We start from the raw sequence: 20,765 nt of genomic DNA, 5'->3' as shown, positions 1-20,765 counted from the left end.
TAACATGGTGTGCCAATTTGGATGTATTATGTACCCTAAAACACCATGTTCTTTGATGCAATCTTGTGTGGCAAATGAATTAGTGTTGATTAGATTGGAGTTCTTTGTTTCCATGGAGACATGACTCAATCAGCTGCGAGTGAAACATTTGATTGAATAATTTCCATGGACGTGTTACCCTGCCTATTCAGGGTGGGTGTTAATTGGATCACCAGAGTCATATAAAGGAGTCCACAGACAAGGACCTTAGAGCAACTGAGAGTGACATTTTGAAGAGGAGTTGTAGCTAAGAGAGGACAAAATGCCCCAAGAGCAACAATTTGGAAAACACCATTTTGTAATGCAACCTAGGAGCAAGCAGACACCAGCCACATGCCTTCTGAGCTAACAGAGGATGTCCAGATGCCAATGGCCATCCTTCAGTGAAGGTACCCTTTGTTAAGGTGTTACTTGGACACTATATGGCCTTAAGACTGTAACTTTGTAACCAAATAAACCCCCTTTATAAAAGTCAATCCATTTCTGGTATTTTGCGTAATGGCAGCATTAGCAAACCGGAACACATGGTATGTTCTTTCTTACTTTAGTTAGTTTACATCACTGAAGTGATTCGAATCAGAGAAAGTATATCCTGAAATGTACAGAAGAATGTACAGAACAACAATGGAATAATGAAAAAATGGATTATAAGATGAAATGTAACTTGACTCAGAGATCTTGCTTATGCTATGGATCTTATGGCCCTATTCCTGTAGTGATTTCAAACTGATAGGTAAAGGTTCATGGGGAGCACTTGTTTAAAATGTAGATTTCCCAGACTCATTTCCAGAGATTTTGAATTTATAAGATCTGTGGTGGGGCTCACAGGAATCTTACAAAATTTTAACAAATATTCAAAGAAACTCTATTGCAAGTAGTCAAGAAAAACAAATTTGAGGAATCCTGCAGTATTTTAACCTAAGATCTTCAATTTATAAACAAGATTAGCTAAATAGAGTAAGATTTCCCCATTCCTGCCAGCCTGACAAGATAAGTTTTCTTCCCCTGAGCCTTTGCTGTTTCTTTGGCCTCTCCAACTAGTCTTCCCCCACCCACTTTCAAAGCCAACTTCAGTAATTAGGATTTCCAAGCCCATTTCAGCCGATAACATGACTATACTGCTAATTTTTTAAAGTGAGTATACTTTTTTCCCACAACTGGAATAAAAAAAGTCCCTGGGGAGAAACTGAGCTTTTACTTTTGTATCCCCTTCACAATGAGGCATATGAATATCGTATTCCTTTTTACTGCCTTCAATTTGTAAGCAGTATCCTTCTTTTCTACAAGCAAATATTTAGCATGGTGCAAGGTATATAATGAGCTCTAAATAAACAGCTTATACGTCTTAGCCTTATAAGGCAGAGTATTTTTTAACTGTGGGTCCCTCTTGAACAGTCAAATGTAAAATCAATTTAGTGGGTCACAAACATCAAGAAAAACAACAGTTTGTATGTGTGTATACTGTAATGTAAAATCTACTTACTGAGGGTTACAAAGTATGAAGGCTATAATTTTGTAAACGTTGACTGACCTAAAAGTTCTCCAATACATCTTCACCACTTACTAGGCAAAGATACTTTTTAACTCAAATTAACATTCAACCAGTCAGTCAGTTTTCCCATTCTCCACTCCCCAAAGCTATACTAGGGTTCATTTATTCATTCCCCCCTTCCTTAACTCAAATGAAAAGGAGGAGAGGAAACAGACCCCAAGTTTAATGAGCACTTTTCACAGGATGAGCATTCACAGGAGTCTGTGTTCCTTCTTCAGATGAGTCATCTGAGTGTTATGATGCACTTCAGATGGGCTCTTGGAGCACCTGTCTCTTTACTCAAGTCTATCTGAAATTCTAGACATCCCAAATAGGGCCTTGAAAATCTCACAACCTGCTTCATCCACACCGGGCTTAGGCTTAATGTAAGTGGCTTTTTTTTTTTTTTTTTCCAAAGATGAGCTTCTTTCCTTACTTCACAGCCAGGTTCTGTATTTCCACCGTAACATTACTTTTGATAATCCGCTCTTGAAGCTCTCTACAAATTTAATACAATTATATATGCTCCAAATCAGTTTTATTTTTTCTTTGCCTGGCTTAAAGTACTACCCACATGGAGAAAGTATTAGTAATTAGTAATATAATTACTTTAGTTTGAACTCAAATCCCACTTCCTCCAATAACTTTCCTAAATCTCTTCAGTGGGATTAGTCTCCCCTTCTCCAAACTTCACTAACACTCTGCTCACACACACCTCTATCACACTTGCCAGTCTATTCAATACTAAAATTTTTTTGTATTTGCCTGTCTCCTACTAGTTTCTGTGACTGAATCTAATTCCTGTGTGTATAACTTGCACTGTTCATCAAACACTGGAGTACACTCCACATAAAAGGGCTTTGATACTGGCTGGCTGAACTGTACTGAAAAGGTGAAAAGCTTTAATTCAGCAGATTTCAAGTAGGTTAGAAGTCATTTCTAATTCTGCACATCCTCCATATCTTCAATTTGCTCAACTGTAAAGTAAGTATTGAAAAATAAACAAAACTATGAAAGATACAATGAGAGAACCATGGGAAAACTGTAATAAAGAATGTAGAAATAAAACATGAAGGCATGATAAAACGGAAGTGACACACTCTGCATTTCCACACGTGGTCTAGTAAACCAGTACCTGAATCCCTCTCAGCCTGCACCATTCTGCTCTGTCATAGCCTTTCACTCTATTTCAAAAACCTCCCACTCCACGGGGTCAACAAGTTCACTGAACCTGCCTTAGCTTTCTCTCATAGGGCTAAGTACCAAAGTATATCAGGTAACCAACTCCCTCTTGCTCCAGGTTAGGATTCCGTGGGCCACATTCAACAGAACAAGAGTGAGCAACCATTTCCCTTTAACAGTCCTAACTAAAATGGAAGCGCGTCTAGATCTGGGCACCTTTAATCCTCTGTAAGCCCCGAAGTTTTAGGTCACCGTATTCCTTCCACTGGCTACCGTCTCACTGTGACTTGAGATGGCACCTGTCTTCCAGGCGCAGTTTTTCCAGAATACCACCTATTACCCTCCACATGTAGGCTACCCTGCAGGCCTCAAAGAAGGATGGTTGTTTTTCGGGCAGTCGAGATTCCGGAAAATGGATTAAAATTCTGGGATCTTTTATTTATAAACATATCCCAAACCTTCTAACTTCCTTCCTCCAAACTGGCCTTCCTTACTCGTCCCGTATTTCTTTAGTCCCACCATTCCCCAAGTAACCTGTCCAACTATCACCTTCTCCACCTTGGGAGATCTGCGTCTCCGCTCTCGACTAACCTCACTCTTTTCCCATCCCGGCTGGGGCTCGGCCTTCCACTCAAGGGTCTCTTACGCCGACCGGCTACACCGGCCCCTCGCCCCTTTTCTACTGCCGCTCCTTCCTTACTCACTTTGGGCTTCTCGGGCAATTTCTTCCGGTTCTTCTTCTTTTGCTCCTCGCTTCTGAGAGTCTTCAGCAGGGGCAGGTCGTCCGGGGCCGTAGCCGGCGCTGCTGCTGCTTCCTCCCGCTTGCGGGGCGGGCTCCTCCGTTTCTTGCGGGCGCCAGCGCAAGCCGCGGCCCAACCGTAGCCAAGCAAGCATAGCAGTAGCAGACCCAGCGCGCCCGTGCCCACCAGGATTACCCAGCCCGGATACCGCTTCGGCTCCAATCCCAGGTCGAGGCCCAGCTCGGTGCGCAGAAAGCCTAGGCCGGCCGAGAGTATTTCCCGCAGTCGGGCAGAGCCCTCCTCAGCCTGCTGGGCCAGCGCGTCCTGCCAGCTTGGTGCAGCCATCTTCCCTCCAGTCAGAGAGACTCGCAGGAAGACTAGGGCGTAGAGACGCAGTGGGATAGTCAAGGGAAGGAAGCGCCAGGCCTGACAGCCTCAGACTGAGCGCATCGCGGCCGCTCCTCGCGCCAGAGCCGGGAACCGGCCGCTGCCACCGCAGGAAGCGGAGAGGGGGTTCCCAGGTTCCCCCTAGTCGGCCTCACTCCGCTGCCACCAGGAGGAGTGGGGGGGAGAGGGGAGAGTCTCTCCAGTGGCGGCCGCTAAGCGGCGTCTCGGCGCCAGCGGCAGAGTCCCACTGCCCTCCCTCGGCGGAACAATGGCGGCTCCGGCCGGGATCCACGCCTAGCGCGGGGTACGACGGGGAGGGTCTCAGGTCACGTGAGCGCGAGCGGGCGGGGCGCAAGGGGTAGCTCTTGGGGGGCGGGGCCAGGTCGGGAGGCAGCCACTCCAGCGAAGGAGCTGCGATTGCGATTGGCTGTGAGTAGTTCGGGCCTAACAGAGGCGCGGAGTCTGAGGACCAGGTGGCTCTGGCCTGGAGGCTGGGAGGGGTTTACGGTAGGAAACCTCCGCGGGGTGGGTAGGCTCCAGAAGCCAGAGGACGTGGCGCTTTGAATGAGTCCGGGGAGGAGCTCTCGAGGAAGCCCCGTGGGCGGGCAGGAGCAGGGTGAAGAGCAATGAATTGGGTTATAGGGTCTAGGTCAAAGTCACCCCGGTAGTAGGTTTTTTTTTTTTTCCCCTTTTTCTGGAGGTGGGATGGAAACGGCTTTTGCTTCCCAGGGTCACCGGTCCTAGGGTCACTTCCAGAGTGGGCTCAGTTAAGTCAGGCGGGCACCTTTCTTCTTCAGCCTGCGTTTAATTCACAAACTGGATATTTTTCTTCAGGGCCAACTAACACATATGGCGTGCTTACCATTTGCCAAGCTGGTTTGGGCGTGTTCGCATCGTTTCGCTCATTCACTCTTGCTCTCACTGTTACTCCCCAGAATTCAAAAGCTGGAAAGCCCGTGGGAGGCATTATTCTTTTCCTCCTAATTGTAGCTCTAATAAGAAATGAGAGAAGCACATTAGATTGTATTTACAGGCAGAAATAGCTTCTAATTGCGTTTCCTTTTAAGCTTTATACAACACTGCAAAAGGAGTTTCCAAAAATGCTACACTGTTGACCATTTGCTCACCAGGAAGCTCTAAGAAGGAAATGAAGAGCCTTTTCAGGTTTCAATTATAAAGATGTTTGAAGTCTGCCTAGGGTTTTTGTTTTTGTTTTTGTTTTTTTCATGGTATCATCATGAAGTTGTACATTTATCACCACAGTCAGCACTTGAACATATTGATTACTACAAGAGAAATTGTTTTGCCTAGGGTTTTTAAATTCCATTTTACCATAAGAAAACTCAGTGTTCTATTATTAAATGATAATTAGCATGTAAAAAATTGTCTTAAATGAACTAAAACACAGGCTTTCTCAAAGAATAAAATTGGTAGGAATTTTAATAAGTACCCAGTGCCAAAAATGTATTAAGCAATATTTTGACCTACTTTGCAACAGCATTGGAATGCACATTGTGATTAATGGATAGAAGGGAGTTTTGTAAATAATAAAAATAAACTACTACTTTTGGAAAGCTTAAGCAGATTTATAAAGATTAAATTACAAGGCCCAAAACTTAGAAGTTGTCATTGTGATCTGCTTAAACTCCAAAAGGTTCCAAGTTCTATTTATATTTGTGAAATTAGAATTATAGTCCTACTTATGTCTTGGTTCCAGAAATAAGAAGTGTTCATGATTTTCCTAAGAAGTTCCATTGATTATTCTAGGCTAACACCTGTGGATTTATGAATTACACTATTGCAGTAATAGTAGACGGGTTTGTTTGCCCATTCCTTTGGCAGCCTAGCAAGTATTGATTCAGATATATTACCTTTCCTCTTAACTTCTTTCCATAATTGCCCTTTAACCTTAAAAACAAAAATGTTAATGGTATCACCATATAGAGACACTAATTTTTCATATATAATGTTCTAGTTATCTTTCCATGTATTTATATTTTAAAAACAAAAATGGAGTCATACACTACTGTGTTGCTCTTAAGGTAGTGTCAATTGATAAAACTCATTTGATAAAGCCCACTGGGAACATACCTGTAGTCACGTGAAGTTAGGTTTATTAACTTGTGGCAGGTTGGAGTTAGATAAAATTTAAATGAAGCAATGTTTTGAAAGACTCAACACAAAGCAGAATCATGTGTGAAGGGGAGACTATCAGGCCTGGCTTGAGAAGTAGACCAATAATCCTAATTCCTTGGAAATAGCAAAACTAAAATAAACATTAAATATTTCTGCAACCCCTAACCTGAAGCTCTTCACCTGGGATGGAAGTAAAGATGGCTTTTTCTGGGAGTCAAAGTGATCCATGTGGAATGGATAAATGAATTGTGGTATAACCATACAATCTACTACTCCTCAAAAGGAATGGACTATGCAACAATATGGATGAACCTCATCAAATTTACGCTGAGTGAAAGAAACCAGACAAAAAAGAGTATATAATGTATGGTTCCATTTATATGAAACTAGGAAATGCAAACTAACGTATAGTGAGAGCAAATCAGTGGTTACTTGGGGTTTGGGGAAGAGCAAGAAGAGGTAGGAGGGAGGAATTGCAAAGTGCTAGGAAACTTTTGGGAGTGATAGATGTGTTCACTATTTTGATGGTGGTGATACATTTTATGGCCAAATATGTATGTGAAAACTTATCAAATTGTATACTTTAAATATGTGCAGTTTAATGTATGTCAGTCATACTTCAATAAAGCAGTTCTGTTGTTTTTTTTTTTAAGTGACCCACATGACTCAGAATTGGCAGACAAGAATGGATGTTTCATACTCACTGATGGGATTTCAAAGTTTTTGTCCATCTACGATTTTAGAGAACAAGGCTTTTCAACACTATGTCCTTGATGTTAATTTACAAAAGCAGTTTTTTACAGGTTTGCACAATAAATATCCTCATACAGTATTATTTTTAATGGCTACATAGTCTATTGTCTGCCTCTTCTGATAAGGGATTGAAGAAGAGGGGATTAGCAAGAATGATTTCTAGGTTTCTCACTTCCAATTGGATAGATGGTGAATGCCATTCACTGGTATGGGGAATACTGGGAGAAAACTGAGTTTGGCAAGCAAAGATTAGTGGCTTGGTTTTATGCATATTGATTTTGAGGAATACACAATATCCAGGTGGAAATACCAAATAGGCAAGTAGATAGATGGGTGTGGACCCCAGAGGAGAGATCAGAGTTGGAGGTACCTCTTGGTTTCTTTGCTCTTCCCACATTTTTCATTCCTCAATCATAGTATGTTCTCTACTGTCACAAACCCCTTGCATTTGCTCTTTCTTGTGCATGGAATTCATTTCCTTACTTTTCCTAGTAATTCCTGCTCACTCTTTCTATCTCAAATTAAATGTTATGTTCTCCTAGAAGTCATACCCAATCCCTACATCATGTCATGTCCTCATGTTACATATTTTCATAGCAACATGAACTTTCATAGTATTTTTCAAAATTGTAATTTCATGTTTATCCATGTAATTATTATTTTCTCTCTCCCTCTGACATGAGAGCAGAAGCTGCGTCTCTTTTTGCCCCCTATTGTATACCCTGTACTTAGCTTAATGCCTGACATGGTAGGTGCTCAGAATATATTGAAAGAATAGTTTATATTAATATGAATAGAAAGACTAATAGCTATTTACTCATGATACAAACAGAGATATATCTCTAATTGAAGGCATCAGTTAGTACTTTGTGGAGGAAAGCCTCTCAGATGGCCCCAGTTATTCCTGCCTCCTGTTTGTGATTTGCTTCTACCAAAAAATATGGTAATAGATGATAGGATGATAATTCTGTGATTATGTTACTTACGGTTGTGGTTCCCGTTTGCTAGCAGACTCTATTTTCTCTCTTCTTCGCTGGCTTTATTGAAGTAAGTTTTCATAGAAGAGGCTTATGTGGCAGGAAACTGAGGGTAGCCTTTTGCCAGCAGCCAGCAAGAAACCCTTTGTCTAACAGCCCTCAAAGAACTGAATCCTGCCAACAACCACATGAGTTAGAAAGTAGATCCTTCCTCACTTGAGCCTCGGATGAGACCCCAGTCCTAGCCAATACCTTGTGAGAGACCCTAAAGCAGAACGTCAGTTAAGCTGTGCCCAGACTCCTGACCCACAGAAACTGTGAGATAATAAATATGTATTGTTTTAAGCCACTAAATTTGTGGTGATATTGTTATGTGGCAATAGATAACTAACTTTGGTATTTTGGTACCTGGTAGTGGGGTACTGCTGTAACAAATACTTAAAAATGTGGGAGTGGCTTTGAAACCAAACAGTGGTCAGAGTCTGGGAGAATTTTGAGGAGCATGATAAAACCTAAATTGCCTTGAACAGAGTTAGTAGAAATACGGATTTTAAAGACACTGCCAGTGAGGGTTCAAAAGGAAGTGAGGGAAGTTTTGGAAACTGAAGAAAAGGGCGTCTTTGTTGTGTAATGACAGAAAACTTAGCAAAATAGTCTCTTGCAATTATGGGGAAAGCAGAATGATGTAAATAATGAATTTGAATATGTAGCTGCCGAGATTTCCAAGCACAGTATTGAAGATGTCACTGGGTTTCTTGATGCTTTTAGGAAAATGTGAGAGGAGAAAGATAAATTGAGGAAAGAACTATGAAATAAAATGAAACAGGATTTGATGATTTTGAAAATATCAGCTTCTTCAGAAGGTAAAAGATGCTGAAATTAAGAAATGGCTTCTGAGCACTGTCAGAAAAAGTGGCATAGAGAAAAATCGGAGAGTGACTGTACAATCTTTTGTTAAAACCTCAGAAAGGTAAAAGGATCAGAGTATTCAATCAGATGAAGGACCTATGAAAGAGATTAAGGTGTGCCTTGAGGAACTTCTTAATCAAACTATAGGTCTTCTGTTACATGAAGTTTAAGAGCATTGGTTCTCAGCAAAATTAATAGAAGCACAGGACAGAGAAAGTCTTACCTAAAGTGATTTGGGGGCATGGCTTTGTTCTAATTTGCTGAACCCTGATGAAATTCACAGAGGGCACACAGAGTTTTTGAGAAAATTGTATCACCTAAAACACTGCCAGTTTGGAAAGGAACAGAGAGCAGAAAATGAAAAGGTGTTGAATTCTCAAAATTCTACTGTCAGGAAGCAGGCTGAAAAAAATACTCAGTGGCAAACATACTGCTTTTCTTGAAATAGGAGGGAAAACTCCGAAGGTTCCAGGAGCCCAGAAGGTAGAGCCAAGAGCCACAGGGAATTAGTCTGAGAAACCTAATCAAGGAACTTCTCATGTTTGCCCATGTAGATTTCGGAATTTCTATAGTTCACTTCTCCTTTTACCTCCCATTCCCACCCCACTTTTGAACAGGAATGAGTTTGGCTACTTTCCTTAGCCTATCCCATCATTATATGTATGGTGGGGGAGAGGGGCATAAAACTTGTCTCTAGTTTCACAGATCCACAGATTGAGAGGAAATATGCTCCATGAGCTGTAATTAACAAACCATACTTGGGAACCTCATCCACATCTAGTCTTCATTTAAATGATGAGATTCTGGACTTTGAGCAGATGCTATAAGGGGATGAGACTCTCAGAGACCTTAGCAGAAGGTGAATGTGTTTTGCATGTGGAAGTGATGTGAATTATTAGGGACCAGTGGGTGAACTGTAGTAAGTCGTTTCTAAAACGGCTCCTTGTGATCCCTGCTTCCTGGGATTCATGGCCTTATGCAATCTCAATCACTTAAGAAACTTGCTTCTAACCAATAGAGCACCTCAACAGTGAGGGGATCTCACTTCTGTTATCAGATTACAAAAGATTCTCACTTCTATCTTGCTAGCAAACTGTTCTTGTTGGCTTTGATGAAGCAAGTTGCCATGTGGGAGAGGCACATGTGGCAAGGAGCTAAGCCCCTCAGTCCAGCAGCCCAATGGTATATAGTACATTAGTTACTATTGATGAAAGAATGTTAAAACACTACTAACTGTAGTACATAGTTTGCAATAGGTATGTTTTTTTTCCTATATACCCTTCTATTATAACTTCTAGTTATAGTGTCATACATTTGTTCTAGTTCATGAAAGATACTTCTAATATTTGTGCAGTTGATCACGAACATTGTCCACCATAAGATTCACTGTTATATACATTCCCATCTTTTAACCTCCAACTTTCCTTCTGGTGACATACGTGACTCTAAGCTTACCCTTTCCACCACATTCACACACCATTCAGCACTGTTAGTTATTCTCACAATGTGCTACTCTCACCTCTGTCCATTTCCAAACACTTGTTCAACCTAGTTGAACATTCTGCTCATAATAAACAACTGCTCCCCATTCTTTAGCCTTGTTCTATATCCTAGTAACTTATATTTCATGTCTATGAGTTTACATATTATAATTAGTTCATATCAGTGAGTCCCTGCAATACTTGTCCTTATGTGTCTAACTTATTTCACCCAGTTTACTGCCCTCACGGTTTCTTCATCAATTTCCTTTTTTTTTTAAAGACAGTTTTGTTTACATACCATACATTCCATCCTAAGTAAACAATCAATTGTTCCCTGTATAGTCACATATTTATGTGTTCACCAGCATCACCACTATCTAAAAAAGGACATCTGCATTTCTTCCTTAAAGAAGGAGGAAGAATCAAAGAAGGTAAAGAGACAAAAGAAAAAGAAATAAAAAAGATGACAGCTAAAAGCAACAAAGAAAAGAAAGAATTAAACTAAAGTAGAATAAAAGAGTCAGACTACATCACCAATGCCAAGAGTCCTATACCCCCCCTTATGTCCCCCTCTTACAGGCATTTAGCTTTGGTATATTGCCTTTGTTACATTAAAGGAAGCATAATACAATGTTTCTGTTAACTAGAGTCTCTAGTTTGCATTGATTGTATCTTTTTCCCCAATACCACCCTCTTTTTAACACCTTGCAGGGTTGACATTCATTTGTTCTCCCTCATATAAAAACATATTTGTACATTTTATCACAATTGTTGAGCACTCTAGGTTTCACTGCATTATACAGTCCCGGTCTTTATCTTTCCTCTTGCCTTCTGGTGTCCCACATGCTCCTAACCTTCCTCTTTCAACCATATTCACAGTCATCTTTGTTCAGTGTACTGACATTGCTGTGCTACCATCACCCAAAATTGTGTTCCAAACCTCTCCCTTCTGTCTTTTCTTATCTGCCTGTAGTGCTTCCTTTAGTATTTCCTATAGAGTAGGAGTTCACAAACTCTCACATTGTTTGTCAAAGTCCCTCACATTTGAAGGACAGTTTTGCCGGATATAGGATTCTTGGATGGCAGTTTTTCTCTTTCAGTATCTTAACTATATCACAGCACTTCTTTCTTGCCTCCATGGTTTGTACTCAGAAATCCACACATAGTCTTATCAAGCTTCCTTTGTATGTGATGGATAGCTTTTCTCTTTCTGCTTTCAGGATTCTTTCTTTGCCTTTGACATTTGGTAATCTGATTATTAAGTGTCTTGGCATAGGTCTATTCAGATCTATTCTGTTTGGGGTACACTGCGCTTCTTGGATCTGTAATTTTATGTCTTTCTTAAGAGATGGGAAATTTTCATTGATTATTTCCTCTGTTATTGCTTCTGCTCCTTTCCCCTTCTCCTTCTGGGGTACCCATGACAGGTACATTCATGCGTTTCATGTTGTCATGCAATTCCCTGAGATGTTGCTCATAATTTCCCATTCTTTTCCCTATCTGTTCTTTTGTGTGTAGGATTTCAGGTGTCATGTTCTCCAGTTCCTGAGTGTTTTCTTCTGTCTCTTGAGATCTGCTGTTGTATGTCTCCATTGCACCTTTCATCTCTTGTGTTGTGCCTTTCATTTCCATAGATTCTGCCGTTGTTTTTTCAAACTTTCGGTTTCTACCTTATGTTCACCATTGTTTTCATTATAACCTTCATCTCTTTTGCCATATCTTCCCTAAACTTGTTGAATTGATTTAGCATTAGTTTTTTCAATTCCTGTATCTCAGTTGAGTGTAAGTTTGTTCATTTGATTGGGCCATATCTTTGTTTTTCTTAGTGTAGTTTGTAGTTTTCTGTTGTCTAGGCCTCTGGTTTCCTTGGTTACTGCAATCAGGTTTTCCCAGACCAGAAAGGGCTCAGGTCTCAGAAAGGGGCAATATTCAGTATCAGGTTTCCCTGAGGGTATGTCTTAAAAGTATGACACACCCTGTGAGGACTCTAGCCACTGTGCTTTTCCTAATCTGCCCAGCAGGTGGTGCCTGTCAGCCTGTCATTCTTGACTGGTGTAAGGAGGTGAGGCCCCCTTAGTTTCTGTTTTGACTGTTATCCCCTAGACTCTGGGGTCTGCTTCTGAGTGCAAGGCTGGTAGTAAAGCTGGGCACCACTTCCTTCCTCTTAGGGAAGATACACCCCCTAGGGAATTATCACCATCATTTAAATAGTTTCTTTGTCTCTCTGACTCTGCTATCTCTACCCTTGTCTGGGTCAGAGTGTTGCGAACTGAAAATGGCTGAGGTTTTCTCCACTGAGCCTCTTAGGTTGAGCGAGCAAAAAAGGGACAGAAAGTCCCCTTTCAGAGCCAGTCCATGGGCCCCTAATTTCACTTGTTGGCCAGAGGTAACACCTGTCTTCTGGGCTCCCCATCCTGGGACAGATGAGTCTTCTGGTTCTTTAAGGTCAGTCATCACTAAAAGCCTCTGCCTGCTTGTTGGGGATTTGTAGCTTGTATTCAGCAGTCCACATTTGTTAATTAAGACCCCAGTTGGAGCTGGACTGAGGTATATTTGCTTGTTCAGAGAGTGCTGCTTTCTCCCACCGTGAGGTTTTGCAGTTCGGCCTGCTGTGGGGTGAGGGGGCCCCCAGCGCGTTTCCACAGCTCTTACTTACAGATTTTATGCTGTGATCTCAGGCATTCCTCCCAGTGCAGGTTGGTGTATGATGTGTGGACAGTCATGGTTGTCCCCAGCAGTTATTCCAGATTATTTACTAGTTGTTCCTACTTGTTTATTAGTTGTTCCAGGGGGATTAACTAACTTCCACTCCTCTCTATGCCATCATATTGCTGCCTCCTCTTCAGTCAAATTTTAAAGATGCATTTCTAAAGCTGTGAAACCTTTATTACTAAAAGAAAAGCTTATTTAGAAGGCAATAAGTAGACTTTCCTGGAAGAGAGGAAAAAATAATATCCCAGATCTCATTTGAGACCTAATGTCTGCAAAAACAAGTTGTTATTCTGGTGGCTGAGCAGAAAGGAATCAGCTATCATTACTGAAAATACTGAAGTATTTATGCAAATTAGTAGCCTCAGATACTCAAAAATTTACAAAGAATTGATAATGTAAAATAAAATATAAAATTTGGCAGTTTGCTAATTTATTACTCCAACATTGTCTTGCTAGATCTAAAAAAAATCTTAAATTTTACAAACTACTTGAACTCATTGAGCTTTTTCTTCTTAGAATATAGTACGTGTGAATTGCAGGCATGGTTACTGTTTGGATAAATTCATTTTGTCTATGTTGTGACTCCTAGTTCCAATCAGCCATTTTGTGAATATATGTAAATGCTTCAAATTGCTTTGGTACAAACCTATAACTTTTACCAAAAAAGGGCATTTTTGGTAGATAACATACCATTTTCAGATAAATATGTTAAGACATTATTTTCTTGGAAAAATTAAGACAACTATACTATGGTTCACCTAATTACTTAAAAATAATCTTTCATAATTGAATCTAGTTTTGGCCAAGACAGTGTCAGCTTCCTACTTTTCTCTGTGAGTATCAAACGAAATCGATGAATGTGGAAGTCCTCATTAACCATAAAGTGCTGGGCAGATGTAAATTTATCAAGTTATATAGTTACTTTATGATTCCTGTTCCTAAGAAGTTGTTTAGTTCCCTTTGTGTACTTTGCCTGCAGGTAGAATAAGGAAATCATCTCTTAGTGCTTTAGTTATAGCCTCCTCTTCCAAATAGGCAGACTTCATTTATAGGCAGGAAGATCTGAGACAGGTATTTGCAAACTTCTCCAGTAGTTATGTTCTAAGGAATAATGGAGTTCTGTGGTAAGTTGACTTACATACCCCAGAAAAAACATTCTTAAAATAATCCCTGTTGGACTTTTTAACTTAGCAAAAACTGGAGTGGTCAATGATTGTGACTAAATGTACAAATATAAAACTGTTCTTGCATGTGGGAAAACAAATGTTTGTCAGCCATGCAGAGTGTTAGAAAGGGGATGGTATTGTGGAAAAAATATAATCAAAGCAAACTGGAGTCTGTGGTCAACAGTAACATTGTAATATGCTTCCATTAAATGTAAAAGGCAATATAACAAAGCTAAATGTGTATGAGGGGAATATAAGGGAGGGATGTGGGATTGTTGGTAGTGGTGGTGTTGTCTGACCCTACTATTGTATTGTATGATATTTTATTTTTCTTTTTATTATCTTTTTTATTATTCATTAAAAAACCTTTTTTTTTGTAGTAATCAATATGTTAAAGTACTGACTGTGGTGATAAATGCACAACTGTATGATGATACTATGAACAATTGATTGTACACTGGTATGTGAATATAGCTGTATAAAATTATCTGGAAAAATATAAACAGGGATAAAAGTCCTGGTGAAAACATGGAGAGAGGAATGTACATATTTACTTCTGTTAGGAAATAGAATGGTATAGCTTTTCTGGAGGACAGTGGGGTTGTTCCACACAAAGCTAAGTATGTGGGTGCCTTAAGGTCCTGCTACCTCATTAGGGAACATTTACTTGGAGGATCTGAGAGCAGGGACATGAATGGACATTTGCACATTGGTGTTAATGGAGAGAGTATGCATGATTTGCAATGGGTGGAGGTGGCCTAAATATGTTGACTGAAGAACAGAATGCTAAACTGTTGTGTGTGCATACAATGGAATATTGAGCAACTGAGAGAAGGAGTGAAGCTGTGAGACACGCGGTGAGGTGAATGGAAACTTTAGACAGCATTTTGAGTGAACTACACCAGAAAAAAAGGCAAACACTATAATGCCTCACCAATATGGACTAACTACAATGTGTAAACTCAGAATTGAACCTTAGAGCACAGATTTTTGGGGGAACGCTCATTGTAATGGTCCGTAGATTGTAAGCTCTTACAGCAGTCACATCTATTCCTGAATTATAATGGCTATCTCCAGATTCCGAGATGCTTATCCCTTTATGTATAACCTGATTGATCCCTGGAACTTTGGGTATCTGTGTGACACCTGAAACTCAGAGTTAGAACTTAGCAGATATGGATGTCAGTATTAGAACATATAGCAACTGTTAAAAAAAGCTGAAAAAGACTCCAAACTTCAACTAGAGATATGAATGAAGCAAATGTGGTTAGGGCTAGGGCAAATTAGGCCAAAGGGTAAAGGACAATACTGACTGTGTTTTAAAACTTCAAATTCCATGTTAGACCAAAGGAAGAGATGTTTAGTTGGTGCAAGATCTATATTTCCTAAACAATTTAACCCCTACAGTTTGTTCAAATACCATAATTACAAACTTTTAATAGGTTTGTATAGGTTAGTTGAAATAGAGACACATCCCAAAGTAATTTGGGCAGAGAATAAAAATATATATGCAGGGTTCCCCTGAGAAGCTGGGGGAAGATGCAGAGGTCTTGGGCTTCCTCACCTGGATTGTTGCAGATGTTCTCACAAACATGGAGGACTGGCAGTTTGATGTGCCGAGCCCTCTATCATGGGACTTGCCCTTTTGAGGCTCATTATGCAAAGGAGAGGCTAAACCTGCTTATGATTGTGCCTAGGAGTCTCCCCCTGAGTGCCTCTTTGTTGCTCAGATGTGGCCTCTCTCTCTGGCTGGGCAAGCTCGCAGGTGAACTCACTGCCCTCCCCCCTATGTGGGACCTGACTCCCAGTGGTGTAAATCTCCCTGGCAACGTGGGATATGACTTTCAGGGATGAATCTGGACCCAGCACCATGTGATTGAAAACATCTTCTTGACCAAAAGGGGGATGCAAAATGAAACGAAATGAAGTTTCAGCGGCTGAGAAATTTCAAATGGAGCTGAGAGATCACTGTGGTGGACATTCTTATGCCCTATATAGATAACCCTTTTTAGGTTTTAATGCATTGGAATAGCTAAAAGTAAATATCTGAAACTGTCAAACTGCAACCCAGTAGCCTTGACTCTTGAAGATGATTATATAGCAATGTAGCTTACAAGGGGTGACAGTGTGATTGTGAAAACCTTGTGGATCATACTCCCTTTATCTAGTGTATGGATGGATGAGTAGAAAAATGGGGACAAAAAACTAGATGAAAAGTGGGGTGGGGGGGATGATTTGGATGTTCTTTTTTACTTTTTTTTAATATTTATTTTCACTTTTTCTGGTACAAGGAAAATGTTTCAAGAATAGATTGGGGTGATGAATGCACAACTATATGGTAGTGCTGTGAACTACTGATTGTACACTTTGGGTGATTGTATGGTGTGTGAATATATCTCGATAAAATTGAATTGCAAACAAATAATCCCTGTTCCTGCGGGTGTCAAACCATTGTATAAGGACCTTTTGAAGATGTTATTCTTAGTTAAGATGAGGGCCAATTTAATTAGGGTGCTTTGCCATGTGACAGGAACGCCAAGGACCCAAGGATCATTGGCAGCCAGCCCTGGAACATCAGTCTTCAGAGTGAAAGCATTGCTTTACCAATGTCTTGATTTTGGACTTCTAGCCTCAAAACTGTGAGTCAATAATTTCCTATTGTGTATGGTATTTATTTTAGCAGATGGGAAACTAATGGAAGTTCTCTATAAAACAGTCAGGTGTAGTAGTGATGAGGAACAACTTGAGTGAGGGTTTGGAATAGAAAAGAAGTGGTATGTCTTTGGAGAATTTTACTAGACTGAAGCTGAGGACTGGTATTGGAGATTAGTGCCTAAGTGTTGGGTTAGCAAGAGTTACTGGATAAGATCTGGGATTTATTCTGTAGAGTCTTTGAAGACACAAATATCATGAAAATAATGTGTTAGATTAATTTCCTAGCATCTCTTGCTAGAACATCGGCTCCATGTGAGCAGGAAGGGTGTCAGACTTGTTCACCGTGGCACCCCTAGCACCTACTGCTGTCCCTAGTGGTATTTATAAATGTTTGTTGAATGAATAAAGCAATGAATGTGGTAGATTGGCGGGTGGGGTAGGAAGGAGGCAGTTTCGGTGGTCTAAGAAGTGAAGTGCCAAGTGCCAGTACTTTGTGGTGGTGGAAATGGAGAGCAAGGGTGCCAATGAGTGACAGACAATAAGAAGCAGGGACGGCGGGAAGGGAGGAGTCATGGGTGACAGGGATTTTGTGATTAAGTAGCATGGTGATCACTGTACCATTAGTGAAAACAGGAAAGTCAAAAAAAGTTAGTTTGTTACTACAAATCCTAATTTTGAATTAGTATACCTCTTAGGAGTTATTCACAGTTTGTGAAACTGGAATTCCTCATAGCTTGTCCCACATGCTCCTTAAGGGTTTTGTGAAGGCTGTGTTCTTTCTTCTTTCTCCAGCAACATTCAGGACTCCTATTTTCTTACTTTGCACTCTCACTCTATTTTAGTAGCCCAGAGAGAATTATAAGGACTAGAAACACACATTTCCTCTCCCATTCTAACAATATGACCTCTGCCTTTACTGTTTTATTTAAGCTGTGGTAGTCACAGTAGAAATGAAAAATTATGGTCATATTGCGCACTAGTGTTTTTTTATTTTAAGATTATTTCCTTTTTTTCTGACTGCTTCCTTGTCTTTATAATTCAAAGAGAAATAACTCAAAACTTTCTTTCTCACTTAGTTCTTTAGCTGAGTTATTTGTGAACTGAAATTTGCATCTAATAACAATCTTCTTTCTGAAAGAGTTTGTAGTTACAACAATCTCAGTTTATATCAGAAACTTTTTGACTATGTCCATTTTCTCCTCTGAACAAATATTCTTAGCCATCTTTAAAATGGAAACTCAAAAAGATAGTTAAATATTGATTTAGAGTAATCTGAATACATCTGCTAACAGGATTTAGTACCAGGAAATTATTTGTTTATTTTGAATAATTGGAATGCTTTCTTCTAGCTTTCCCCCTTGCTGCCCTGAGAAGCTAGGAACCAAATTTAACATTGAGGCACACTCCCTAACAGACTGTTTGTTAATGTTCTTTATGGGTGGATAGCATTATTCATAACTTTGAGTATAGGGTTTGTTCACTGAATTTGGACTTTTGTTATCAGCTGATAAAATGACCATTTTGAACTATTGCATGAGACTAATGTCTGTCAGTTTTTTCAAAGTTACCATCCCGTTTTGTCAGAAATTTATGAAATTCTTTAAATGTTGTGTTGTTTTTTGCCTTTAGCAAAAATGAAATAGCAACTAGTAACAGAAAGCATAAATTCTAAATGTTATACAATTGAATTGAAATTTCAAGGTGTTTCAATTAGGATACAGATTCAGCTGCTTTAACAAAAACTTGCAGAAATCTAAACAAGATAGAGTTTTATTTCTCATTTAAAAATCTGGTTCATTTCTCACATAATGCTGCTATGTCTGCTCCTTATATTCTTTGGTTCCAGTATCTCTAAAATATTAGCCTCTTCTGCTTGATTCAAGACGGCTTGCCGCCATGTCTAAATTCCAAGCAACAAGGTGGGATAAAGAGTAGAATAAGAAGATATCTTCCATTTAAAGAGCACAATCCAGAAGTTGGATGCACTATTTTTGCTTACATCCTGTTGACCAGAACTTAGTCACATGGCCACACTCAGACACAGGAGTGGCAGGGAAATATGCCTCACTAAAACTTGGGGTTCTATTTCTTATGGAAATGTGGGAAGTATGGATATGGCATGCCAAAAGTTGTGATTTTTCAGTATCAAATGAATGCTCATTGAGCTAAGCTGGTTGACTGCATATTCAACTGTGAAGAAAAAAAAATGAAAGCAAAATTATGCATCATCAGTAAAATGCTGAAAATATGTCATCAAAAGTTAGGTCAAAAGTGAAGTATTAAGTAATAAGCACTTTCTGTATCTCTTGGGTCTTGGCAGTGGAAGCTCTCCTTATAACTTACAAGTCTATTGTTTGACTTCCAACCATTTGGCTTTTGAATTCATTTAAAGTCACATACTTTGTATGAAAATAGGGAACAACCTACCTAAATGGAAATTTCTGGCTTGTTCTGAAATTTTATGGCAGAATCAGCATTACTTAGAAAGCTAGCAGCTTTGAATAGCCAAGCTTTCAGTTAGAGTACAGTGTGATGGGATTCATACTTCCTAGGCAGTGCTTCCCCATTGAACTGTATAAAGTGCTTGACTTTGTGTGTAGGGATGACTTTGTTCTCGGGCATCAGTAGTGTCCACCTTAGCTAGAGCAGCTCTGGAGGGAGCAGCATTCTCTAGTCTCCTCCTGGTGCTCTGCTGAGGCACCGTCAGCCCTGCCCAGGAAGAGGAAGAAGAGCACAGCTTGAGAACAAGTGAAGTGCAGGAAGGGTGGAGTATCATGGTCCCAGCCTGGGTCCAATGGAGGAAGAGGTGATCAAAAAGGTCAGGAGTCCCAGCTCAGTAGGGAAAAGAAGTTGCAGGATACTTTTCTGCTCTGGACAATTTGGGAGTATCAGAACCTCAGCAGCTGGTGAGGGAGTGCGGGGCTTGGCCATCTCCTGCATGAGAGCCATGCTGGCTTGGATGTTTTGATTCTGGACCAGGACTGGGTTTGTCCCTGGGTGGACTAAGTAGCCACATACTTGGGCTTCTTTGAGGAGTCAGCTAAGTCTCACCCAGATATATCATACTTCATTTAGGAATCTACTAACAAATATGAGATGTCATAGCTTCCTTTTGGCTCCAGTGGCATGAATTTTGTATCGCTGAAGACACCCTTCAGGCTTAGCAATAAAAGTGAAGGCACTGTCTCTGAGAACCATCTCAGATGTTTCCTTGGAGGCTAGGGGAGTGGGATGTTGTATCTCTAGGCTTCTTTAGCTCATAATCATTTATAACTGACCTGTTTAACTGATTAACTGGTTGTCGTATTGGAAGCTAAAGAAGTTTAAATTAATAGCATTTAATATTTCAGACTGGGAGAGTGTGGCAGATATGTCAGCAACAGTATGGTCCAAATGACCAGGGGCCTTTTTGAGGGTTTTGTGTTAAGGAGGGCCGGGTATTACATTGCATAAAGGAAAGTATGTGGTGACTGTGCACCAGAAAAATAGGAGTGGCATGCAGTTTTTTTCTGGTGAAATATATTCTCCAAGGGAGCTTCTGCTCTGACTCCTTTTAGGCTTAGAATGTCTGGATTGGTGGCAGTGTACATTATTATGATGGTGCAAGTCACTGTGGTTTAATATATAAAATATTTTTTTCTTTTAAGGTCTCATAATTCTTTTTTCATTGTATTTTCAGTACAGTGATGTTTAAATGTATATATTATGATGAATTGTGATTTTGGGATAGCACTTTTATGGTAGTTGTTCCAGTTTGCTAATGCTGCCGTTATGCAAAATACCGGAAATGGATTGGCTTTTGTAAAGGGGGTTTATTTGGTAAGAAAGTTACAGTCTTAAGGCCATAAAGTGTCCAACGTAAGGCAACAACAATAGGTAGCATCATGGAGAAAGGCCACTGGCATCTGGAAACCTCTGTTATCTGGGAAGGCATGTGGCTGGTATCCACTTGCTCCCAGGTTACGTTTCAAAATGGCATTCTCCAAATGTTGCTCTTGGGGTGTTTTGTCCTCTCCTAGCTGTAGCTCTTCCAAAATCTCACTCTCAGTTGCTCTGCATCTAGGCCTGTGTGACTCTTTTTAAAGTACTCCAGTGAT

At 40.2% G+C, this 20,765-nt stretch overlaps 1 protein-coding gene and 1 long non-coding RNA gene across 7 annotated transcripts in view; one reads left to right on the top strand and one right to left on the bottom strand.

The window, feature by feature from the left end:
• The window catches only part of MTDH (metadherin), a 76,207-nt gene extending 72,028 nt beyond the window's left edge, over positions 1-4,179 (bottom strand). For 4 of the 5 annotated variants that reach the window (XM_037802360.1, XM_037802362.1, XM_037802363.1 and 1 more), the window contains exon 1: positions 3,457-4,176. In XM_037802360.1, the coding sequence (XP_037658288.1) occupies positions 3,457-3,837 (381 nt within the window). In that variant the 5' untranslated portion in view covers positions 3,838-4,176. Of the gene's footprint in view, positions 1-3,456 lie in introns of all 5 variants that reach the window. The other variant, XM_037802364.1, reaches the window with a different exon arrangement.
• A 76-nt stretch (positions 4,180-4,255) lies between these two features.
• The window catches only part of LOC119508693, a 56,290-nt gene continuing 39,780 nt past the window's right edge, over positions 4,256-20,765 (top strand). Inside the window, exons 1-2 of one of the 2 annotated variants that reach the window (XR_005211566.1) lie at positions 4,256-4,308; positions 16,544-16,652. This is a non-coding gene — a long non-coding RNA (uncharacterized LOC119508693). Of the gene's footprint in view, positions 4,387-16,543; positions 16,653-20,765 lie in introns of both variants that reach the window. The other variant, XR_005211565.1, reaches the window with a different exon arrangement.

Source organism: Choloepus didactylus, chromosome 14 (assembly GCF_015220235.1).
Source record: "Choloepus didactylus isolate mChoDid1 chromosome 14, mChoDid1.pri, whole genome shotgun sequence".
Classification (NCBI taxonomy): domain Eukaryota; kingdom Metazoa; phylum Chordata; class Mammalia; order Pilosa; family Megalonychidae; genus Choloepus; species Choloepus didactylus.
Note: the sequence above shows the minus strand (reverse complement) of the source record. Positions and strands in the feature narration are given on the sequence as shown.